Source organism: Pseudorca crassidens, chromosome 11 (genome assembly GCF_039906515.1).
Source record: "Pseudorca crassidens isolate mPseCra1 chromosome 11, mPseCra1.hap1, whole genome shotgun sequence".
Taxonomy (NCBI): Eukaryota; Metazoa; Chordata; class Mammalia; order Artiodactyla; family Delphinidae; genus Pseudorca; species Pseudorca crassidens.
In genome coordinates, this window is record NC_090306.1 from 27,856,202 (window position 1) to 27,883,073 (window position 26,872).

Sequence of the window (26,872 nt, forward strand, 5' to 3'; positions counted from 1 at the left end):
AGGTACCTGGCACATAACAATTAAGCAAGGACGGACTGAAAAACTACATGAAACATTATCTTTGTGTGTGTGTGTGTATATATATATATATATACATATATGTATATATATATATACATACAGACACACATATATATATATAAAACATATACATATACAATGTGTTTTTATATAGCTTTTATCAAATAACCTCATAATAATTTTTAAAGGAAGGTACTAGTATTCTCCTTTTATAGATGAGGAAATCTATGCTCATAAAACTTAACTTTCCACATAAGTAATAAATGCCAGTACTGGAATTCAAATTCACATGTAACCTCCAAGACCATATTTATAAACTCTATGCTACTCTAATTGTACAATTAAATATTTGTGAACTGTCTGGTTATAATAAAACCACAATAAAGGATAGTGATTATTATGTTACAAACTGAAAAATGATACTATACAGATATCCTTAACGATAAAGATGCCAGGGCATAGTCTCATGCTTGGGCAAATCTGTCCTTCTTCTATCACTTATGTTATATACATAAATCACAAGATAATTGTTATAAATGCCTTTTTATGTTCTTTTACTCAAATGACACTTCCTTAGGAATGAAAAATAACTCTAAGCTTCAAGAACATGGCTTTTAGCACATTATAAAAGTCAATATAGCAATTGTGTCTGGTTCAATCTTCCTTAGGTTTTAGGGATAGACACCTTGTTTTGGCTCAACTCTCTCTTATAGCAGTGTCTACTTTCTACATATTGGAACATCACTGTGTTTGTTGGATGAATGTGTTCATTTTATGACTGTTTCTAATATATTTGCCAAGGTAGCCCAGGATGTGTAGCATAAATACCAACTCCTTAGAAGCATTAGTTGTAGATAAAAAAACCTTCAATAATCAGAGATACAAAGGTCATTTCAAAGCCAGTTGTACCTAGCAAAGCTGCAAAGAAAAGATATGGCTACTAACTGAAGAAGTATACTGTATATAAGAATAAAAAATGAGAGAAAAGTATTTATTTACTGAAACCTTTAGCTAGCTAAACAAACCAAATTATAAAACCAAGTAGATTAGGTACAACAAAAAGTGTAAAAAAAAAAAAAGAGAGAGAAAATTTAAAAAGAAATGAAAGGAAGAGGAAGGAAAAAGGAAGGAAAAAGGAAAGAAGGACAGAGGAGCAAGGGAGGAAGGAAGGAAGGCAGGAAGAGAGGGAGGAAAGAAAGAAGGAAAAAAGAAATAAAGAAAGAAAGGAGGGAAGAAGGCGGGGAGCCAGGCTGTACCAAGAGTACCTATGAAGCTTGAAGCTTGGGACATTCCAAAACAATACAAAAGACAGGTGCATTTAGCACTAAATGATAACTAAGACCATTTGATAATCATGGTGCAACAGAAAATCTCAACAAGTAAAACAATTGTTGATGCATATTTGGTGGTTAATTGATTTCAAGATTTGATTACTTCCTTGTTTCATTCTGCATATCAGAAAGAATCTCACTCCTTTACTGTGTTGAATCAACAGTATTCTAATCAGAAGGGAAATATGATGGCTCACAAATCATTTCATGGTTGTGATAGTCCCTTAACCTATTATCACACCATTTGGATTTTTCCATCTAAAAAACTACAATTCAACAATTATTTATTGAGCATCTTCTGATAGTCAAGCACTGTGTTAAGTGATCAACAGAAAATGGGAGCAAAGCAAACACTATCATTGAACTCATAGAGCTCAATTTCAACTTTCCACAATTAAAAACAATGACAAAACAGCACAGCAGATTATCATGTAATTCACAATCAATAGCCTAACTTAAAACACAGCTGTGCATTTACTGTGGATAACAGCTTGTTCATTCCCATGATTCTTAAACGTTTTCATTCATATTATAATGTATACTTATTATGCCAAGGGCCACATTCTATGTATTTTGAAAATATTAGCTAATAAAAGTTTTAAAGAAAGTTGCTAGCAATACTACAACTTTAGGCTAAAACAGATTTCTTGAAGACTCTGATAAATGATTTGTCATAAAATTAAAATAAATCTTCATCAGTAATTGTTACCTTTCTATTTTTTAAAATTTATTTACTTTACCTTTAATAGTTTTTGAAGCCTAATGTTAGAGAAAAAAGAAGCAACCATGAGTCAAAGTTAAAAAACAACAACAACAACACAACTGAATTCACATGAAATTTCTCTTGACAGAGTATTCATAAAGCTATCACATATAAATCCTTGAGACATTTTGCTTAGGAAGTGTTACTGTAGCTCTCATTTTATGTTTTAGAAGTAGACAAAAAAGAACAGGATTTCAAGAAACCCAGATAGTATAAAAAAGGCACAGCTGCAAATTTTCATGAGTTAGTAGTAACATCTCATGACACTTCCCAATGCATATGCCCTAGTACTACTGAAATATATTCTTGGAAAATGTCCTTATTTCATTCTGCCACCTTTCTGAAAGTTGTGAATGACAGATAAATCAGATGTTAATGTGGAAATCTTAACTAGCACATCAAAGATACATAGAAAACATATGTGCATGTCAAAGAAAGCTACACATACACACATGTATGCACACACACAGAGTGATACCATCTTAGATAACTTTTCTACAGCTGTTATGAATTAATAATCAAGAACTAACAACTGTGATGGGGATGTGCAGAAGGATTGTTTCACTTTCTTCCCAAATTCAAATTCTGTTCAGTTGAACAAACTGAACGTTATCCAACATGAAAGATGAGCTTTCTCCACCTTTCTTTAAATTAATCTTGACAAAGGCAGATTCAGACCAACTATCTATTGGAATCTAGAACCCTAAATGAAGTTGAGATGCCCACCCAACTCTAATATTCTTTTCATTCTTGCCTTGCCAATACCGAGACTATGCTTCTGCCTTGATTTAGTGAGATGCACTCTAGCTCACCCTTGGGTTCTGGAACCTGCCCTGAACTCAGGTTCACTTCCTCAGGGACTATTATCCAGCCTAATCCTTCTTGACCCTAGCTCACCATGGGCTAAACCTTGAACTTTTCTGCCTTGCCTTTCCCTCTTTTTTTTTTTTTTTTTCTTTGCGGTACGCAGGCCTCTCACTGTTGTGGCCTCTCTTGTTGTGGAACACAGGCTCCGGACGCACAGGTTCAGCGGCCATGGCTCACGGGCCCAGCTGCTCCGCGGCATGTGGGATCTTCCCGGACTGGGGCACGAACCCATGTCCCCTGCATGGGCAGGCGGACTCTCAACCACTGCACCACCAGGGAAGCCCTTCCCTCTTTCTTAAAAGCAGTTCAACTACCTGAATGACAACACAGACAGCTGCCTGACTCTAAATTTTGCTACATCTTCAAAATTCCGGATTCCTGTGCCCATAAACTACTGACAGGATTATTTGTCCTTGACAAGTGAGGTCTGCTAGAATGAGGGCAGGCTTTGAGATACACAAATGCAAATTAAAATACTTTCACCTACCTGCAATATCATCTTTGAAAGGCTATTTAACCTCTCTGCACCTCATTTGTAATAAGCTAGGGTTAACAAAATCTTTCTTGGATTGTTGCTGTAAGGACAAGAAAAGCACCTGTCTTTTATAGCAGGCACTCAAGAAGTAGCTGTTATGATTATTATCACCATATTGAAGCTAGTTTTTTAGAACCCAAGTTTAGCATATTTCTTTGAAAACTGCTGTAATATTTATCCAATTTCTAGAGCTATCAGAGTTTAACGTTTTTTCTACAACCTGATCCTCCCATGTCAGATTTCCTTTCCTTCACACTGGCTTCTAAGGTCCCAATCTACCCAAACCAAAATAGCACCATAAAGGATCTAATTTTGTTAGAAGGTGTCATCTGGGTACTTCCTAAAACAAAATCCCCCTGAAGGAAGGAATTATAAGCTTTATTTTCCTTCCTATCCTTCCTAAAATTTTGTATTTCTGTGGGATCAGTGAAATGTGAAATGTCAAAAGTAAGAATAAATGTCAAAAGTAAGAATTAAAAAAAAAGAATAAAAAAAGAATAAAAAAAAGAATAAATAAAAAAATAAATAAAAAATAAAAAAAATATATATAAATAAAATAAATAAATAAATAAATAAAATAAATAAAAAGAATAAAAAAAAACTGGAGACAAGTGATATGATTCCTAAACTTTTTATGCTAATAGTTTTGGTCCTTATTAAATCTAGTTTTCATAAATTAACAAACCTTTGTACATTCTCCAGGTTTTGAAGATTAATTTCAGTATTATTTTTAACACAATTAAAGTGTTCCAAAATACAACTTTGCAAGTAGGTAAGCTGATCATCCTGTAGTTCAAGAACTCCTTATCAAGGTAGATATGCAAGATGGCCAACCTTTTTTCAAATCATTAGTTTAGAAAATATCTCATAAGTGACATAAAGAAAACAACAAAACATATCAACCTCTAACCAAAAAGAGAAGCAGTATCCAATAGAATCCCTTTTTTTTTTTTTTTTTTGGGCCACACTGCAGCTTGCAGAATCTTAGTTCCCCAATTAGGGATTGAACCTGGGCCCACAGCAGTGAAAGCACTGAGTCTTAAGCACTGGACCACCAGGGGATTCCCTATAGTCCCATTTTAAATGAGGTAGTTGCTGAGGAGGCATGATGCCTAGCAGGAAAGCTATGAACTTTTAAATTATAGATTGGAGTTTGAATTTCAGAATTACAACTAGCTAGCTAGATGTGACTCATTTGCAAAATTACTATGTCCCTGAATCTCAATTTTCTCATATGATGAAAAGGTACCAGCTACTTTGAAGAAGCCCTCTACTTATCAGAAATAAAATCTTGAAGTACCTGCATATAATAAATATTCTGCGTGCTGCAGGACCAATCTCTTGAGCAACCATGTCATCCTTTCCTTATTCATATTAATCCTTTCCTCTGTTGAGGCAGATGACACTTCTCTCTTTACATTAACATATATATATTTCTTTTTTCATTAATTCTTCCCATAGTGAAGGTAAGTTGTGTATCACGGCTGGGGTAATGAGCCCCCAAGGGTGTAGGCAGTAGAAGGTACATTGTCTGCAGATAACTTAAAAACAATAATGTAATCTACTAATACACAGTCTATATTTTAATATCACCATACACTAGCAGTTCTAAGCAATGTCAGTGATAAATTTTCCCACTCTTCCACAACCTGCCCTTGGTAAACCACTCTTATTTGCTTAACTCTGTTTCCCTTTCCCCTGGCTGCCAAGCTTTCAGTTCCCACCAGAAAGAAACTATTTTAGACACAGTGTGGCTAAAAGTACACACTCTGATAATGAAATATAACTACGAAACTGCCTGGTACAAAATAGATTGTCAATATTTTGGCTAAATTAGCACTGGTTCTGATGATGAAACATACATGCAATTTCCTTTGACTCTGAAATGTATAGTTCTGAAAAAATCATTTGAAAAATAACATGAGCTGGCAATTAAATCACAATCTTAAAGGCTATAACTGGACATCTTTAGAATTCTCAAGCATGCATTTTGTATATATAAAAATTAGAATCAAGCATTAACCAAAACAGTGTTTATGAGTCTTCTTAATACTTCCATAAGTTTCTTTTCTAAATCACATTTTAGATGAGTTTAGTTTAGATATGACAATGTTTTAGGTGAATGTATTTCTAGAAGGCAGAATGGCTTTACTTTTATTATATTTATACCCATTCAGCACTGCAGGGTTTAGCTCTCGACTTATTTGATGAATGCAAAACACTTGGGTGCCACAACAAGAAGCACTATAAAAAAATCTTAGTTATGTATATTCAGTTTTCAAAAAGAAACTGGACTAGGAAAAAAACTCGTGTTGTATGTTCTGGCAAGATGTGCTCCCTGAGATGACATAGCTAATATAATGCCACCAACTGTATAAAACTAAGGCAAATATTTTATAGCATCATTGCACTTGCTTCAAGTATTTTTAAAAAAATCCTTATGGAGCTTGTTAATAATGACACTTACTTATATTCAACTCACCTTTAAAATAAGCATATTAAGAAGTCCACTTATATAGCTTCTACAATGAGCCTATAATAGGTAGATAGCTTTAATTTTTCTCCTAAGACTTTTTACTTGGAGTGGGATATAAACCTTTTGCATATAATTTCAGACAAGTTTTAGATTCAGTGTCAAGAGTTTGGGTTGTGATTGACTACAATGGAAGGAATAACCTGGCATGATCCTCCAAAGAGAATTGAACTAAAAAAAAAAAGAGACTGTTATTGACTTTATAAAGTTGAATATGTCTTTTTCTCTCCATGTCTCTGTTAATTAGGACATTTACCACCAACAATGAGAAAAGACATTAGAACTTTAAACAAATTCAGATTATTCAGAAAAATGATAGCTAGCATTTATCGAGGGTATATGCCATTTAATCCACAGTCACTCTGTGAGATAGGCATTATTGTTATTTTTTCTATTTCATAGAAACAGAAACAGGTTATGCCAACAAAAGACAAATCTAGGATTTGAACCAGGCAGTTAGTGCCAGAACCCAAATTCTTGGCCACTATTATGCATTGCCTTCAGCAACCACTTATTTAACCGACTTGATTTTTTGCCAAACATTTACCCCCTATTTTGATTCTTTCCCAGAACGTGCCCACTTAGGGTCTCCCCTATTATCTTCTCTCATGCTCCCTTTCCGTTAATATGTGAGGAAAATAAGCAGTTCATGCTTCTTATCTTGATCTTGCCTTCTTCCAAGTCACTAAAACCCAGATACAGTGTTGAGATGATTTCTGGCAGAGGCAACACAAAAGCATTTTTTTCTTATCCCGGAAAGCCTGGTCCATCTGTTTTGTTTGGTGATTATGATATGAGGCATGGAAAGAGGAAGGTCACAAGATGATAAAATCTGAGCTAGACAGACATGGGGGTTTGTAATCCAGTTAACTAAATTGTCACACTCTTCATTTAAAATTCCTATTTGTTTTTAATGTTTCATTATGCTAAGAGATTTGGGAAAAAAGAGTGGAAAGTAAGGCTTAAAGTGGTTTTCTAATTAATCTGTATTTATTCAGTGGCTACTCTATGTTCAGCTCTATAAAAATATTTTGAGAATGAACAATTAAAATGGTAACCAGGGAAGCTAGCAACCAACTGTATATAAGTGGTTGTGAAGCTCATTTGGGACCAGGTGGATGACATTTTGGGCTTTCTTCAGAGGAAGTAAATGACAGTCTATAGGCCTGCAAGTTTCTAATACACTCAATTTTCTGATAAAAGTGTAGATTAGGGTTTCAGGTTGACATGACATTCTGGTTGCTTAGGGGTACTCAGTGTGCACGAGAATTTGAGATCTGTTTTCCCCATTCATCTGCCAGTCAAAGAAATGTGAAAAACTTTATATATATTTGTTCCTTGGTCCTGTTAGTGGTGGAGTGGAGTTTCATAAAGGCGTGAGAGAAATAGAGGACTGAAAGGCAGACAAAACCAAATTGAAACATGATTCTGTCTTCAGATACTCATAATGTGAGCTGTTGTCTGTAGAGGCCAATAAACTCATTTCACAAATAACAATTATTATAAAAATGATGATGTTACCCGAAAGGAGTATTTAGATTTCAGAACTGTCTCTGATTTTCAATGAATCTGACATTGTCCTTATCAATGATAATTGGAATATTCAATGTCATACATTATGGATTACTGAGTAAACATCTTTGCTTTCCAATTGTATCAGAATTTTAGTATTAAAATCATTTTTAGTAAGTAAAGAGAAATAAAATAACCACAGGAAAAACATACAGAGCATGATTAAAAATAATAACTCCAATGTCGACAACCCAGAAGAGGCAATCCATTTTTTTTTACTCTACAGTAAGACCTCCTTTGTGGATATTATTGTATTTAGAAAATAAAACTCTTTACTACCTCAAGTCATAAATTGTATCTTATGCTCCAGGGAAAGCATGGTTCTGCTTAGCAAAAAAAAAAGGAAAAAAAGAAGGTCTAAAAATTAAAATTTTCTTTCACAGAGTATTTCCATAAAAATTGGACCTTGTCTGAGAATGCATCTGTCTCATCTGCTCACTGTGTACCTCAATCCATAAACCTTTCTACTGCAGCTAAACACAGTGTGTTAGGAACTGAGACAATGAATGAAAAGTAACACACTAACAACATGGTTTCACAAACAATCAATCAATCAGGTAAATATCTACATCAATAATGACTACAGTAATGGAAGCCTAGAATACCCAATACTAAGAATTAGACATATAAAGAAGTTCCTTTGAAGGGGAAGATATTAAAGGACTATTGAGAACAATTTTGTTTAATATTTAAATGTGTTCATTCTTAACTATACATAATTTCTACTTGGATTCATGAGAAAACAATATTTTCATAACTTTCTATTCAATTATTTTTTGTGAGATGAAACAAGAAGAGAGATTACATTTTAAAGTGTAATTCAAGAATTTCCTTCTAAGAGTTTAATAACAATCTGTTAGTCCTACATGTTCCACACGAGTCACCTGTTTTGCCCTCTTTGTCTATTCTCATGCTCCCACATGTTGTCCAGTATAAGGAAAATAGTTTATACAATTAATGTAGAGAACAAAATGAATACAGGAAAACCTAAACTAATGTTATTTTGGATAACCCACAGCTAGCCAGAGTACCAATTTAATTGCTGTTGCTAATGTTTTATATGATAATCTTCCACCTTTTTTGAAAACATCTAGTTTTACTTGTCAATTAAGATTCAGCATAAGCAAAACTCAACAATAGTTTCTGCTAGACTAGAATATGGTGAGTACATTCCTGAATTGATGCCACCCAAATTAGCAATAATGATGCTCACCCAAGTTAACAAGAAAACAATACACAAATACCAGTAACAAATGCTGATATCTTGGTATTTTAAGTTAAAAATGAGTAGTTACTATAATTTTTTATAAAAACAAAACTGAATTCAACACTTGGTTCTAATCACTTCTGAAATATCATACTTATTTAGAAATATGGTGGGACATCTCTTCAAAAGAACTAACCTTGATAACTCCACAAATCTGCAAATAGTTATGACCTCCAAACTACTATTTTGGATTGCTTCGTTGATTGCAGCCCAAATTGTTAGTTAATTTTATTGTTTTTCTTCAATGTAATCACAGGGCAAAAGGCAAGGCCAGATTAAAAAAAGTCTCTTTAGATATGTGCAGAAGAGAAGTGGTGTCAAAGACCAAGATGTGAATATTGGGGAAGTTTATCTGAAGTGTTTACTGTACTGAAGGATGTAGCTCCCTACTACATTTGGTCTTGTGTTTTCAGTTGAAAATACTCAAACTTTTTTGGTGGGACTAGGGAGGAGGGAGCAGGGGAAAAGCAAAAATAGAAGGTTCTGAAACCTGTGTTTCCAAAGATATGGCTGGTTAAATATGGGCTTTCACAAAGGACGTCACAATGGCTAATAAATAGGTTTCACAGATAAAAACTGACAATGAGTTATAATATTTATCTATTAAATTAGCAAAGTTGAAAAAGTACTGATGCTATTCAGTAAGGGTAAGTATATGGTAAACTTGCATACACAGATGTTAGAAGTATAAATTATTATTATTACCCTTTTGTTAACAGAATAATTTAGAAATACCTGACAAATTGTAAAATATGCATACCATTTAAACCAACAATACTATTTCTAGGATGTGACCTTGCAGATATGCTTAATGAAGTGTACAAAAAAGCTATGTACCAGGGTTTACATTGCAGCCTTGTTTATAATATGAAAATAAAATGGATACAACTAAAGTGTGTATCAACAGGAGATTTTTAAACTAAATTATGTACATCCATATGATGGAAAACTATTAAAATATGGTAGATCTATAAGTACTGACACAGAAACATATATACACAGTATATTTAATGAAGAAAATATACATTAGATTATTGTGCACAGTGCTATCCCACTCATTAAAAATAATGATGTGTGTTTGGGAATAAATACGTTTCTAACAGTGATTATCTCTAGAGAGTATGACTACAGGGGATTCTAGTTTCATAATAAATTATTTTCATTTTACATTACCTTTTTTTTACCATTTCACATTTCATGTTTACAATGTGAAACACAAATATAGATATTTATGTTTAAAATTTGGGAGATATAATACTTCTTTTCCTCAAAACTGAAAATAAAACACTAAAAAAAAAGTTTCTGTGGTTTCAGAAAAAAGTTACTCTGAAGAGTACCAAATATTACTGAGTTGTTTAACAGTTTACAGTTATTTTTTTAGTTGCAAGAGACTAGAAATTCTGACTGATATTATTCACAAGAGAGTCAATAGCCATTATTGAAACTATAATAATTAACTGTCAATTATTATAATTAGTTCTAATTTGAAATGAATGTAGTTCATTATATTCTATTTTGCTATTATTCAGAAAGTTTGTGTAATTATGTGTCTGGTCTTAATATAATTTTCCATCATGGCAGTGCATTTATCTACTTGGAGGTTGAGATTTCTTAATAGCAAGGGAAGAAAGTTTACAATGTCTATCTTTTTTGTTTGTTTGTTTGGCCACACTGCACAGCAGATGGGATCTTAGTTCCCCGACCAGGAATCGAACCTGTGCCCCCTGCAGTGGAAGCACAGAGTCTTGACTGCTGGACCATCAGGGAAATCCCTTAAAATGTCTAAAAAAATCAATAGGAAATCTGTTAAGAAAAATAAAAGTAATTTGCTGCAATATTTGGAATAGATGCAGCTACATTTCCACACTGGCTTTCATGTTCTCCATTTCAAATTGCTACAATTTGTTATTTTCATACCAATAGAGATTTTTAAGAAAGATTAGAACATAAAACTCTATTCCTCATTTCCTATAATTAGAGTCAGGAATTCTATGAAGTAACCATCATAATAAATACCCATAACTCACAGTTAAATAAGTTTAAATCTTCACAAATATCTGATGGTAAAATTCTTAGATATCCTGCATGCCAAAGCATCATTTTCCCTTAGGCTATGTAAATTAAACTGTATTTTTGACTAGCAGCAATGAGATAGAAAATATTAATTATATGAAGACTGAAAGTTAATAGTACATCAAGTAAGTAAACTTCATTACTTTTTTAGAAAACAGAATTATCAACGTGAATATTACTCATGAGAGAAAGAGGGAGAAGGAGAAAGGAGGTGAGGAGAAAGGGAAAGGGACCAACAGAGAGATGGATAGAGTTAATAACCTTGAGGCACTTAGCTGTCAGCAGATGTTAGCTATTATTATACACAAATTACACTGTATAGTAAATTGATAGGTTAGAGTAACTTTTTTGTAGGAATATAAGCAATAACTTCAGAGGGAAATTAAATATCATTAAGGTCATGAAAGAAACTAAGGCAACTCATGTAAACTACAGGAAATTGAAGTGATAAGGAGTGTCATGATAAAGCCAGATCTCCTCACCATATTATTAATAAAGTCGGAATTAAAATTTTATGCCCAATTGCTTATAACAAGTCCTTAAGAGCAAAGACGCATAAAGACACAGAATACAATAATTATATTGCTTCTCAATTTGGATTCCATTATCAAAGGGACAATATCTATATAATAAGTATTAGAAATAGTGATGAATAATAGGTAAACATGTAATTGTAGTATATTTTAAAATTTTATAAATTTATTATATACATCTTCATATAAAAATGAATTATATGCAGATATTTCTCATGTCCTTTTTAGATAGTATTATATAAAAATTAATATAAGTCCAGTTAGATTAACTATGTAGTAAATTTCAAACTCTATTTCTCCATATCCCATTTGTAAATAAAAAAATGGGTTTTTATAAAACACTTGGGAAGCCAGGATTAGAACAAAGTGTACCTCATAGGTTGGGGCTCCATTTATACACTGACTTCTGTCAGTAAAAGGTCACTAGCATTTCTTCCAGCACAGGCAGTGCTATATAAGTAGGATGTGTGTAAACCAAAAAAAAAAAAAAAAAACAAAAAAACTTGGAGGTGATAAGAAGCATAAGAATGACAGTTGTCAATACTGTTATTGCTTAAGTATTGTAGAAACCCATTTGCTCTAATTAGCCCTAAGAATCCTTAAAAGGAGAATGTGCACAACCAATAAAAGTGATTTATTTGTAATAGATTCTGAAAATTTCTTTTACTGTTAGATTCACATCAAAGTATTACTTGATTTGTACTGCTGACAATACTTATTGGATATTTTTCACACACACACACACATTACCCACTTCACATGATCACAAAGCAAAGCCAAAAGACAAACAAAACAAAAACTAAAAGGAATTTTTAGTATTTTAAAACTTCAAATCATCATTTCAACATGCAAATTATAGCCAGATCTATCAAGCACTTTTTTTAAGTTTATAAAGAGCATGCTAAGAGATGTCCATCTTTTTAATCAACTATTAGCTACAGCTACCAAGGAGTTTATTTATACAGGAATCTATTTTTTATGACAAATTCAACTTTCTATTTTCCCATCTTCTAAAGACAAAAATATACACAAACATCGAAATAGTAAGGAGAGTTGGCAAACATTTTTTCCTACTTAGTACGTTTTCTTTTAACTTTATTGAAATAATCACCCTGTAGCTTCTTAGTCTATGTATACAGGTGGCAGGTTTCAAGATGCCCATATATAGCAGAGATTCCCCATTTGGGCAAGTATAGCTTTTGTTTGTTTTGTTTTCTTAACAAAGAGCAAAAGGGGGTAAGCTCTCTGTTTTGGGGGAAACTGTCTTTGTTCCTTTGGTCCCCCTCATTCTCTCAATCCTTCTTTGGCTTGACAACACTCTAGCAATAAATCAGTATTGGCAAAACAAAACAAAAAACCCCCCAAAACCCTGCTTAATTATAATTAGTAAGAGGCTTATATACGTGATGTCTCTGACTGCTGTTGTCATGAAGTTTCTAAACACATTCAAACTTGCCTCTCACCATTTCTTAAGCAATGAAACAATTTCAGAGAATGACTTACCCTCCCTTAATATAGTCAAGGAATGAAACTTCTGTTTCTACCACGAAAGAAAGTAACGTGACCTGAAAAAAGAAAAGAAAAAGGAGGCAGAATTACCTGCTAGTACTAATTGCATCCCCAAATGGACTTTTTTTCTGTTAGAGAGTAAATCATGTTTCCTAGTATTTTGAAAATTAATAAAGATACTATTCTTTATTAAAATTTACTAGGACTGATTTTTCTTACATTTAAAATTATCAGAAGAAAAGGGGCCAAAAAATTAAATGACTCCTTCCTATGACCAGTTTACTTCCTTTGAAGAACAACATGCAAATTATCTACAAGGACACTGTGTTACTTCCCATTTTAAATATAAAGGAAAGATGAAAGGAAGCTAGAAAATGGTTAAAACTAAAAAATCAAAATCAGTGAGCTAAACCATATAAAAAGAAATGGGTATTTTTGTCAGGGACCTGTAATGAGGCCATCTAATATTTTAAGTGCCTTGCTTTATAAAAATCTTTTAAAAGAAAACTTGGAGGGAACTTATATTTTCTTCTCCCAAGGACAGTTAATCATAGGATAAAATTTTCAGTATATTTTTTATCAAAATAGGATGATTTTGATTTTTCACAATTTTAACATACTTTCATCTTTGCACCTTCCTGTACTGATTTAGTCCAGCATTTCCACAGAGTTGTCAATTTTAATGCACTATAAACAAATACTTTCACATCTTATAAAACAAGTCTTAAGTATAGCCTATAAAGAGTATAATATTTCTTATTACAACTTACACTTTTTCAGGTCTACTTGATTTTCTCTAGTGTGATTTTATTGAATGAAGAATTCATAATAAAATTTCATCTTCTCTCAGAGGCCATTCAACCCCTAGGACAACTTGCAGGAAGCTGGGTCACTACCTCCTATAATGTGTTGTCCATTACAATTCCCATAGCAAGTTAATTTTTTATTATATACATTCACATTAAAACTCTAAGTGAAACAGTGCAGTTTTTAGTAGCTTTTATTCAATACAAAGTGTTATATATATTTTTTATTCATTTATTTGAATCCTTAATGAATAACATAAAATTTGACTTACTGTTCCTGAATTAGTATATTTCTTCTTTTTTCCTTTCTTTTTGGGATTTATCACCTTAAAGAGCAGATAAAACAATTACAATGTCAGGTTTCATACTGAAATATTTTAAAAATGTGTAGTCCAACCTGGTGCCTTTCACTTATTGTCATGAAGGCATTTATTTATTCCCTTACAAATGCCTTTAGTATGACTGCTAGATAGTCTATCAGCCAAAACTTCTCTGCAAAAGTTACTAGTGATCATCTTATATCAAAATATATTTTCAGTAATATTCTTACAGTAATATTCTTCTTAGTAACTTTATGCATTGATTATCCTACCCATTTACATCTTCTTGATGTGAGAGAGATTTTTAATATTCAAGGTCCCAAATAACAGTGATTGCTTTGTAGAAAAACTATGGGTTTCTCTAATAAATAAAAATATATCCAAGAGACATAATACGTTTTATTTGATTAAATGCACTAACATGACAAATCACCCAAATATGTGAATATTTATGGGCTCTACTTATTGCTTTTAATGGTAATAATTTCCATCAGATACATAATAACGTGTAAAAGTTTGGAGTACTTGTGGGAGTCCCGGTGGGAGTCACACCGGTTCACAAACTTAGAAATAGGCTGACTGACTGAGGACCCAACTGTACACCCTGAAAAGGAACCATGGCCCAGGACCACCCTACTGAACAAAAGTACTGGAGCCAGTCTCATCCACCCAGCACCAGACATAATCCACACTCACCTGAGCCCCTAGTAACAAGCATACCGACTGCAGATCCCACAGTAGACCTAGCAACAGCCTTAAAACTAGCTCCAAACCAGCACAACTGCAATTCTGAAAGTAGTCCCATAAGCCTGGGGAACCACCAGGAGAAGGTCTTTACCTGCCAAAATGATCTGTAAAGCAGTAGGAGGTGTTTATTTATTTACTTATTTGTTTTCATTTTAGGATTTTATTTAATTTTAAGTTGGGTCTAAATGTTATTATCCATGGGCTTTTCATCATCCCATTTAATTCTGCCTGGCTGAGAATCATACCCTACAAGGTAGTGAAGCTAAGAAAACATCCATAGGGACCACCTCCTCTTTGTCTCATCTTATCAGCAGTTATAAAGACTCTTTACAAGAATATAAAAGTAACTTGTGTGTTTTCCTTTTTGCACAAAGCCTTTAAAAGAATAAATGTAGAAAAAGATTTTAGCCATTATTGGAGTCAAAAACAACAAGAACCCAAATCTAATTACATCCCAGCTCCCACAGTTGCTAATTGTTTCCGTTCCTTAGATGCTCCTGCTGCTTGGGTTGTTTCTGGTTTTGTTTTTAACATTTGGTTTTGTTTTATTTTATAATTTTTTTCAATTTTGTTCTTTTTATTTTTAAAGTTTATTTTTTATTGAAGTGTAGTTGATTTACAATGTTATGCCAATCTCTGCTGAACAGCAAAGTGACTCAGCTTTACATATATATACATTCTTTGTTTAATATTCTTTTCCATTATGGTTTATCTCGGGAGATTGGATATAGTTCCCTGTGCTATACAGTAGGACCTTGTTGTCTATCCACTCTAAATGTAATAGTTTGCATCTACAAACCCCAAATTCCCAGTCCATCCCTCTCCCCCCATCCCCTTGGCAACCACAAGTCTGATCTCTATGTCTGTGGGTCTGTTTCTGTTTTGTAGATAGGTTCATTTGTGCCATATTTTAGATTCTACATATAAGTGATATCATATAGTATTTGTCTTTCTCTTTCTGACTTAGTATGATAATCTCTAAGTTGCATCCATGTTGCTGCAAATGGCATTATTTTGTTCTTTTTTATGACTGAGTAGTATTCCACTGTATATATGTACCACATCTTCTTTATCCATTCATCTGTCAATGGACATTTAGGTTGCTTCCATGTTTTGGCTATTGTGAATAGTGCTGCTATGAATATAGGGATGCATGCATCTTTTTGAATTATAGTTTTGTCTGGGTATACACCAAGGAGTGGGATTGCTGGATCATATGGTAATTCTATTTTTAGTTTTCTGAGGAACCTCCATACTGTTTTCCATAGTGGCTGCACCAACTTACATTGCCACCAACAGTGTAGGAGGGTTCCCTTTTCTCCACACCCTCTCCAACATTTGTTCTTTGTAGATTTTTTAAATGATAGCCATTTTGACTGGTGTGAGGTGGTACCACATTGTAGTTTTGATTTGCATTTCTCTAATAATTAGTGATTTTGAGCATCTTTTCCTGTGCTTTTTGGCCATCTATATGTCTTCTTTGGAGAAATGTCTATTAAGGGCTTCTGCCCATTTTTTGATTGGGTTGTTTGTTTTTTTTGTTGCTGTTGAGTTGTATGAGCTGTTGGTATATTTTGGAGATTAAGCCCCTGTTGGTTGCATCATTTGCAAATATTTTTCTCCCCTTCCGTAGGTTGTCTTTTTGCTTATTTTATGGTTTCCTTTGCTATGCAAAAGCTTGTAAGTTTGATTAGGTACCATTTGTTTATTTTTGTTTTTATTCCTATTGCCTTGGGAGATGAACCTAAGAACACATTGGTACAATTTATGTCAGAGAATGTTTTGCCTGTGCTCTCATCTAGGAGTTTTATGGTGTCATATCTTATGTTTAAGTCATTAAGCCATTTTGAGTTTATTTTTGTGCATGGTGTGAGGGTGTGTTCTAACTTCATTGATTTACATGCAGCTGTCCAACTTTCCCAGCAAAACTTGCTGAAGAGACTGTCTGTTTCTTATTTTATATTCTTGCCTCCTTTGTCAAAGATTAATTTACCATAGGTGTGTAGATTTATTTCTGGGCTCTCTATTTTGTTCCATTGATCCGTATGTCTGTTTTTGTGCCAACACCACTTTATTTATTGTAGCTTTGTAGTACTGTCTGAAGTCTGGGAGAGTTATACCTCCTGCTTTGTTTTTGTTCCTCAGGGTTGGCAATTCTGGGTCTTTTATGGTTCCATATAAAATTTTGGATAATTTGTTCTAGTTCTGTGAAAATGTCATAGGCAATTTGATAGGGATTGCATTAAATCTGTAGTTGGTTTTGGGTAGTATTGCCATTTTAACAATACCAATTCTTCCAATCCAAGAGCACGTGATATATTTCCATGTCTTTGAATCCTCTTTAATTTTCTTTATTAATGTTTTGGAGTATTTTATAGTTCTCAGCATATAAGTCTTTCACCTCCTTGGTCAGGTTTATTCCTAAGCATTTTATTTTTTTGGTGCAATTTTGAAAGGTATTGTTTTGTTTTACATTCCCTTTCTGATATTTCATTGTTAGTGTAAAGAAATGAAACCAATTTCTGAATGTTAATCTTGTATCCTGCTACTTTGCTAAATTCATTTATTAGATCTAGAAGTTTTTGTGTGGAGTCCTTACGGTTTTCTATGTATAGTATCATGTCATCTGCATATAGTGACAATTTTACCTCTTCCCTTCCAATTTGGATGCCTTTCTTTGTCTTGTCTGATTCCTGTGGCTGGACTTCCAATTCTCTCTTGAATACACGTGGTGAGAGTGGGAATCCTTGTCTTGTTCCAGATTTTAATGGGAAGGCTTTTACCATTGAGTATTTCACCATTGAGTATTCACTGTTGAGTATTATATTGGCTGTGGGTCCGTCATAAATGGCTTTTATTATGTTGAGATATATTCCCTCTATTCCCACTTTGGTAAGAGTTTTTTTTATCATGAATGGATGTTGAATTTTGTCAAATGCTTTTTCTGCATCTGTTGAGATGATCATGTAGTTTTTGACTTTTCTTTGTTAATGTGGTGTATTGCATTGATTGACTTGTGTATGTTGAGCCATCCTTGTGAGCTTGGAATGAATACCACTTGGTCATGGTGTATGATATTTTTATGTGCTGTTGGATTCAGTTTGCTAATATTTTATTGAGAATTTTTGCATCTATATTCACCAAAGATATTGGCCTGTAATTTTTTTTGTTGATGGTATCTTTGTCTGGTTTTGGTACAGGGTGATGGTGGCTTCATAGATGTCTTTGGGAGTGTTCCCTCTTCTTCAATCTTTTGGAAGAGTTTGAGAAAAATAGGTATAAGTTCTTCTTTGTATGTTTGGTAGAATTCAACTGTGAAGCCATCTGGTCCTTTTGTTTGTAGCAAGATTTTTATTATTTTTTTTACTACAGATTTTATTTCACTTCTAGTGATCAGTCTGTTCAATTATCTCTTTCTTCTTGATTCAATTTTGGTGGGCTGTATGTTTCTAGAAAGTTGTCCATTTCTTCTAGGTTGTCAAATTTGTTGGTGTATAATTGTTCATGGTATGTTTTCATGTTTCTGTGGTATAAGTTGAGATTTCTCCTTTTTCATTTCTTATTTTGTTTTTTGGGGTTCGCTTTCTTTTCTTTGTGGTGAGCCTGGTCAGAGGTATGTCATCTTTGCTTATCCTTTCAAAGAACCAGCTCTTGGTTTTATTGATTTTTTGTTTTTCACTGTTTTGATAATCTCTATTTTATTTATTTCCTCCCTGATCTTTATTATTTCCTTCCTTCTTTTGGCTTTAGGTTTTGTTGGTTCTTCTCTTTATAATTCTTTTAAGTGTAGGTTAGGTTGTTTATTTGAGATTTTTCTTGCTTTTTGAGGAAGGCCTGTATTGCTATGAACTTCCCTCTAAGAATTGCTTTTGCTGCATCTTATAGATTTTGTATGGTTGTGTTTTCATTGTCATTTGTCTCAAGGTATTTGTTAATTTCCTTTTTGATTTCCTCTTTGACCCATTGGTTTTTTAGTAGCATGTTGTTTAGTCTCCATGGAATCATTTTTTTCCTCATTTCTTTTCTTGTGGTTGATTTCTAGCTTCATGCTGTTGTAGTCAGAGAAGATGTTTGAAATAATTTGTATACTCTTAAATTTGTTGAGGTTAGCTTTGTGCCCTAGTATGTGGTCAATCCTAGAAACTGTTTGATATGCACTTGAAAAGAATGTGTATTCTGTTTTTTTTTTTTTTTTTGGATGTAATATCCTGAAAATATCAATTAAGTCTAACTGTTCTATTGTATAATTTAGGATCTCTGTTGCCTTATTGATTTTCTGTCTAGAAGATCTGTCCATTGATGTGACTGGGGTACTAAAGTCTCCTACTGTTAATGTATTCCCATCAATTTCTCCCTTTATGTCTGTTAGTATTTATTTTATGTATTTGGGTGTTTCTATATTAGGTGCATATATGTTGATGAGTGTGAAATCCTCTCATGTATTGATCTTTTCTTCATTATATCGTGTCCTTTATCACCTTTGCTTTAAAGTCTATTTTGTCTGATATGAGTATTGCAACACCCTCTTTCTTTTCATTTCCGTTTGCATGAAATATCTTTTCCACCCCCTCGCTGCTTTCAATCTATGTATATCCTTTGCCCTAAGGGGGGGTTTCTTTCTCTTGCAGGCAGCATATTGTAAGCTCTTGTTTTTTATCCAGGCTGCCACTCTATGCCTTTTGATTGGAGCTTTCTGTCCCTTGACATTTAACGTAATTATTGATACATATGTATTTATTGCCACATAAGACCTTGTTTTCCAGTTGATTCTTTGTTTCTTCTTTGTTCCTTTCTTTTTGCTTTTCTTTTGTCGTTGGATCATTTCCTTTTATTTTATGCTTGCTTTCTCTTCTTTTTGGTTTTTGTGAATCTCTTGTATGTTTTTGATTTGTGGTTGCCCTGTTTTTCAAGTACATTATCCTCTTCCTATATCTGCTTGCTTTAGACTGATAGTCATATAGATGGAAACACATTCTAAACAACACCAAGAATCTGCATTTTCTTACTCTCCTTCCCCACATTTTATGATTTTGATGTCCTTTTTTACATCTTCATGTTTATCCTTTTGCTGTTCCTTGTGTTTATCATCACTTTCACAAATAGGTTTTTTTTAAAAATCTTTTTGATCTGTGTACTGGCTAATTTAAGTGATTTACTTTCAAATTATGATTTCCTCTTTCCTATATCTTCTTGCTCTTTTTCTGTTTAGAGAAAATATTTCAATATTTCTTCTAGGATAGGTTTAGTATTGCTGTATTCTTTTAGTTTTTCCTTGTCTGAGAAATTCTTTATTTCTCCTCCTATTCTAAATGATAATCTTGCTGGGTAGAATATTCTAGGTTGTAGATTTTTCCCTTTCAAGACGTTGAATATATTTTGCCACTCCCTTCTAGCCTGCAGTGTTTCTGTAGAGAAATCAGCTGACAGCCTTATGGGGGTTCCCTTGTAAAAAACTCTTTGTTTTTCTTTTGATCCTTTAGAATCCTCTCTTTGTCTTTAACTTTTGTCATTTTTATTACAATATGTCTTGATGTAGGTCTGTTTGGATTCATCTTGTTTGGGACTCTCTGTGCTTCCTGTAACTGGATATCTGCTTCCTTCTTTAAGTTTGGGAAGTTTTCAGCCATGATTTCTTCAAATACATTTTCAATCCCCTTTTCTCGTTCTTCTCCTTCTGGAATCCCTATTATGCATAGATTGGCACATTTTATATTATTCCATTGGTCTCTTATATTGCTTTCTTTTTTTTTTTTTGCATTTGACATTCTATCTGCTACTCTGATTGGGTAATTTCCATTATTCTATCTTCCAGATTACTTATTCTTTCTTCTGCATTATTCATTCTGCTACTCACTGCCTTTAGCTCAGCTTTCATCTCAGCAAATTAATTTTCTAAATTTTCTTGGCTCCTCCTTATAGTTTCTAGTCCTTTTTACAGTAATCTGCATTTCTGTCCATAGCCTTTCTTAATTGCTTCAGTATTTTCATTACCTCCTTTTTGAACTTGGTGTCTATTAGACTGAAGAGATCTGTTTCATTGTTTGTTCCTTCAGGGGAATTCTCTTGGGCTTTTAATGGAAGTGGTTCCTCTGCTTCTTCATTTTGCTTATATTTCTCTTTCTCTGTGAGTTTAGGGGAAACAGCTATCTACTGTAGTATTGGAGGGCTATTTATATACAGGAGCCTCCCTGCATAGCTTGTATGGGTTTAATATTTTTTTGTCATGAGGGCTGTTCTTGGTTTGGATGATTGCCATCTCTTTCCTCAGTGTGTGCTGGCTATTTTCGCCTTGATAAGGGGTGTGCAGGCACGTGGCTCATGTCAGCTCCCAGGAAGGTGGAGGCAGAGGTTGGCTCTGGGTTGTGGGACCCTTGGCAGCCATGGTGGGTCATGCACCTTCCCAGGGAATCTGGGGCAGCTGTTGGTGCCCAGTCACAGGACCCTCTCTGGTGGTGGCGGGCTGTGCATGCTCCCAGGAAAGCAGGAGCTGTGGTTGGCTCCCCGTCACAGGACACTTGGCAGTATTCTGCACCTGCCTCTGGAGTCCGAGATGGCAGTGGCGGCTTGTACCTACCTCTGGAGCTCATATAGATGATGCCCTGCCACCTGATAGTGTGTGTGGAGTAAGAAGCTCCTATGGTGGGCCCACCCCTCTCCTCGCATGCCTCCCAACAATAGCACCCTCCCTCTCTGGTGGGCCCAGGCCTCCTCTCACACCACACTCTACCCCCCTCAGGCTGTCTTCATGCAGCCAACCCCAGTCCTCTCCCCCGGGTCTGACCATCAAAGCCCAAGCCTCAGCACACAGCCCCCATCTGCACCAGCGATGAGTGTCTCAGGTTGAGGAGTTCTGGGTGGGTGGCACTGACCATGTGCGCAGGTCTCTCTGCGCTTTGCCCTCTGTAAACCAGTTGCTGTGCTCTCCTCAGAGGCTCCAAAGCTCCCTCTCTGTCCTTACTGATCTCCTTGCCAGTAAGGGGACCTCCCAGTGTGTGGAAAACTTTACCCTTTCACAGCTCCTTCCCAGGAGCACAGGTCCTGTCCTGATTCCTTTCTCTCTCTCTCTTTTTTTTTCCTCTTTTTTCTTTTGCCTTATCCAGAGATTTTTCTTGCCTTTTTGGAAGTCTGAGGTCTTCTGCCAGAATTCAGTAGATGTTCTATGAGAATTGCTCCACATGTAGATGTATTTTTGATGTAATTTGTGAGAGAAGGTAAGCTCCATGTCCTACTCCTCCACCTTCTTAATCTGATCTCAAGTAGGAGGTTTTTAAAAGCTCAGGCATATTGCTGGGGATCTAGAAGACCAAATGCTTGTGCAGGACTGTATGCATGGCCAGGGAAGACCTTGAGGAAGCCCTAATCCTTCAACTCTGACTGACTTTGAGTCTCTGTTTAAACAGCAAGTGAAAGCCAAGGCAGAATTTTATACTTGGAGCATATAAGAAGTGCACCAACATACACAAATCTCTGTCAAATCATGTGTTGACCACTAGCTAACAAGGCACAGACTGAAATGACCCACTCAGCAAAGAAAACAGACTTTACATAATTACTCCAGGAAAGTAACTAAACAAACAAACAGCAACAACAACAAATCCCGGAAAAGCAGGGGATCTGATCTCCAGTGTTACTATATTATATTTTTTAAAACTTTCCAACATTCAACAACAACCAAAAATACAGGACATGCATAGAAACAAGAAAGTATGGCCCATACAGAGGAAAAAAAGCTTTAGCCTAGTAAGAAGGTGATAGGAGAAGGAGATTCCTCCACTCTTAACTTAAAGGAGGTCAATTTTAGTGTCAAATAGTGTCAATCTGGCAGGAAAGAGTTATCATTATTGACTAAGTACTGAGATATTCTCCTTTGCTAATGATGTATATTAAATTTAAAAAATCACAGAGGGAACTTCCTGTTGGTCCAGTGGTTAAGAGTTCACCTTCCAATGCAAGGGGTGCGGGTTTGATCCCTGGTTGGGGAGCTAAGATCCTACATGCCTCAGGGCCAAAAAACCAAAACACAAAACAGAAGCAATATTGTAACAAATTCAATAAAGATTTTAAAAATGGTCCGCATCAAAACTGCCCCTGGGAACTTGTAGATATGGGATTTATTTAATAAATTCTTTAAATCAGCTACTATAAATATGTTTAAAAAACTAAAGAAGCTATATATAAAGAAATAAAGTATGAAACAATGTCTCACCAAATAGAAAAATCAATAAGTAGGTCAAAATTATAAAAAATAGAAATTCTCAACTTAAAAAGCACAGTAACAAATGAAAAATTCGCTAGAGGAGCTAAATAGAACATTTGAGCTGGCAGAAGAAATAATGAGTGATATTGAAGATGGGTCAGTTGAGATTTTCTAGTGTAAGAAAGAAAAAGAAAAAAATATGAACTTGTGAGATATGATCAAGCACAACATATATATATATATATATATATATATATATATATACACGGAGTACCAAAAGGAGAAGGGAGAGTGAAAGGGGCAGAAAGAATATTTGAAGGAACAATTGTTGAAAATTTCCATGGTTGCCTCAACAAAACTGAATCCCTTACATGTGTGCAGAAAATGAAGTTTCCAGTGTATTGGACCAAGAGCTAGCTGTCCATCGAAATTCTAAAACTACTTAGACAAAACACATAATGTTCCTCCAGATTTTCTTCAGACTGATCTCTTCTATTGATAATATGAATAATAAGAACACATTTTTATTTGAAGTTATGGCACAAATATTCATGCAGGTATTTAATAAGGAATAATTGTTACTAAGCTTCTTTGTCATAACATCAGATGCGACATCAATCTCATTAAGCAAGCTTTGTTGGATAAGAGAGATCCAAAGAGAAGAAGACATTTTAAAGCTAAGGAAACTCAAAATAATTGATCTTTGGAGCATTATGTGACTGGCAGTAAATGAATTCTAAGTACAAGGAGGACTAGTATGCATGTGTTGTTTCTCCTCAGCCTTGAGGGTTTGGAGAAAAAAACAGGCATCCATATAAGTACAACCTGTCTTATATTACTTCTACTGTCTATTTAGAGCCTTAATATTCTGTCCCCGAAAGACCCAGATAGAAAAATTGATCCATTACTTCAACTTTGTCTTTGCCTGGGTAGCTTTCTTGGGATAAGTTTGCTGCACCCCACTCTAGATATCTCATAGTCAACTAGGTATATATAGCACCTATCAGATAATCTAAATGCATTTTACGTGTTTGTCTCTCCCATTAGACAGTGAAATTTTCATTCATTGCTGCATCCTTGGGGCCTAATATAGAGTGTGGAATATAGAATTCATGTCATAAATATTTTATTCATAAACTAATAAATGAATGAATGCATGGAATACAACTGCTTTAGCCTAGTAAGAAGGTGATAGGAGAAGGAGATTCCTCCACTCTTAACTTAAAGGAGGTTAATTTTAGTGTCAAATAGTGTCAATCTGGCAGGAAAGAGTTATCATTATTGACTAAGTACTGAGATATTCTCCTTTGCTAATGATGTATATTAAATTTAAAAAATCACAGAGGGAACTTCCTGTTGGTCCAGTGGTTAAGAGTTCACCTTCCAATGCAAGGGGTGCGGGTTTGATCCCTGGTTGGGGAGCTAAGATCCTACATGCCTCAGGGCCAAAAAACCAAAACACAAAACAGAAGCAATATTGTAACAAATTCAATAAAGATTTTAAAAATGGTCCGCATCAAAAAAGTCTTTAAAAAAAGTCACAGAGAATGTACAGATAACAAACCTCAAGGATTAACAGTGCTAGAACATACTTTATGCTCAACACATACCTGGTAGTTAACTGGCAAGATAGGTTTAAGGCAGAAATAACTAGTGTGTTTGCTTTAATAACTTGGATTTCTTTAATGACTGAATTTAATGACTGAATCATACTTTCTCATTTCCTTCAGTTTTCATCTAAATAACAGGTAAGATGTTCAAACATACTAAGCAAAAAAACGACTTGTTAACACCATGCCGACAGAAAATTTTTCTATTTTTATTAAAAAAGGATTGAGGAAGAGCTTAGGAAGGCAAAACATAAAGGCTGAAGCTCAAGGGAGAATAAACTTGTATCTATATTGAATGTTTTTAAAATAAGAAAAGGTTTCATAGGCAAGAATTTTTAAATCACTCAAAGTAGATTTGAAAGACCACGTGATTTGAAGAGAAATACTATTGTTTAATCTCAAAAACCAATCTGCTCAATAAGTTTAAAGATTCTTACACATATTGGTAACCTTTGGCAATTATCTTTTGTAAAAACCTATACTTTAAAAGAATACATATACTTATTCCAGAGAAAAATAATAATAAAATAAAATTCCTCTTACCTCATATATATTGAACTGTGATTGCCCTCTAGAAAGTTCCCTATAGCTTGTTGTAAATTCTCCAATGAAATCATGACTAAAATTAAGGGGGAAAATATACATAGTATTAGTTTTCATACATTTGTTAATTATGTTTTAAAAAATATAGTTTAATCATGAAAAATGCTTGATATTATTATGAACATAACAACGTGATAATTTAAAACACACTGATACATAATTTCATTGTTCTTTAATTGTTACGCATACCCAAAATTACATTTTGTTAGTATTCAAAAAATATTTAATTTATCCCACCAATGCTAATATTTCAAATAGGTATATTAGGTTTAATAACTCATATCTCAAAAGCATTAAATCATCTATGCTATCCAAATGATTAACCATTAATTAGGATGAAAGTTTAAGACACTCAAAAATTTATTATTATCCATATCAATAATCACAAATATAATATACAAAATCTTCAAACTTTTCTATGACCAGGATGTAATAGGACACTAGTTTTAAAAGGGACATTATTATTATTATTATTATTAATTTATTTTGCGGTACGCGGGCCTCTCACTGTTGTGGCCTCTCCCGCTGCGGAGCACAGACTCCAGACGCGCAGGCCCAGTGGCCATGGCTCACGGGCCCAGCCGCTCCGCGGTACGCGGGATCCTCGCGCACGGGGCATGAACCCGTGTCCCCTGCATCGGCAGGCGGACTCTCAACCGCTGTGCCACCAGGGAAGCCCCAAAGGGACACTATTTTTAAACATCAACATAGAGAATATTCACCAAGCCTTATACTAATAATTTTAAAGTACATTGTTAATACAAAACATGGTTATTCTAAACTTCTTTACCTTAAAGCAATCATCACTGCCTTCTCAGAAAGCAGAACTTCTACAGGTGCCTTCTCAGTTTAGGTGTGGAAGGGTAAGGATTGAGAAAGCATATGTTAGTTCTCAATATAAAATCCTTACCAATGTGATTACTGAGGCTGGCTTATGCAACTGTAAAACAGATCTTATGCATTCACCAGTTTAGAAGGGAGGTGTATTCTACTACTCTGCACTAATTTAACGGTCAACACTAGGTTGAACACACACTGCTGAGAAATAAACATAAAATGCTGGTATTTGGTGCAGTGGTGAAATGTAATGCATCAGAGGAAGAAGATAAAGACTGTAGGAGCTGAAGTAGTATAACAAACATAGGGGGTGTTGGCACTGCTATTTGTATCATAAGAGTTTAAGCTTGGCTCATTTGCTTGCAAATGTGAGGTGTTTATTACCATAAAAATGGATATCTTCCCCAAACTCCAGGCAGGTTTATGTTTAACTGTGATTCACTAAAATCCATAAACCTTCCATAGACCTGATGACCAGTAACAAGCAACAAGCAAATTGTGGCTAGCCAACCAAACTACTGATTGCTAAAGCTGGGATTTCAAAGGAAAACTTGCTGCCATTAATTTAAGTAGCATTTTTGTCATAAAAAAAATATATATTTTTTAATTAAGATAAAACTCAGATATCCAGCCTCCCAGTTCTCCCTTATCTTAAAGATCTTTTACATTTATGACAATAGTCTATACAAGGCATTCCTCTTTACACCAGTAGCACCTTGATCTTTTTTAGATTTAACTTTCAAAAGCA

General features: G+C 34.4%; 1 protein-coding gene across 3 annotated transcripts in view; it reads right to left on the reverse strand.

Moving 5' to 3' along the window:
* CPNE8 (copine 8) overlaps positions 1–26,872 on the reverse strand; it is a 368,836-nt gene that overhangs the window by 73,918 nt on the left and 268,046 nt on the right. For all 3 annotated transcript variants that reach the window (XM_067696130.1, XM_067696129.1, XM_067696131.1), the window contains 3 exons: positions 25,228–25,303; positions 14,083–14,136; positions 12,999–13,060 (listed from right to left, as the gene is read on the reverse strand). In XM_067696130.1, coding sequence (XP_067552231.1) covers positions 12,999–13,060; positions 14,083–14,136; positions 25,228–25,303 — 192 coding nt within the window. The remainder of the gene's footprint in view (positions 1–12,998; positions 13,061–14,082; positions 14,137–25,227; positions 25,304–26,872) is intronic.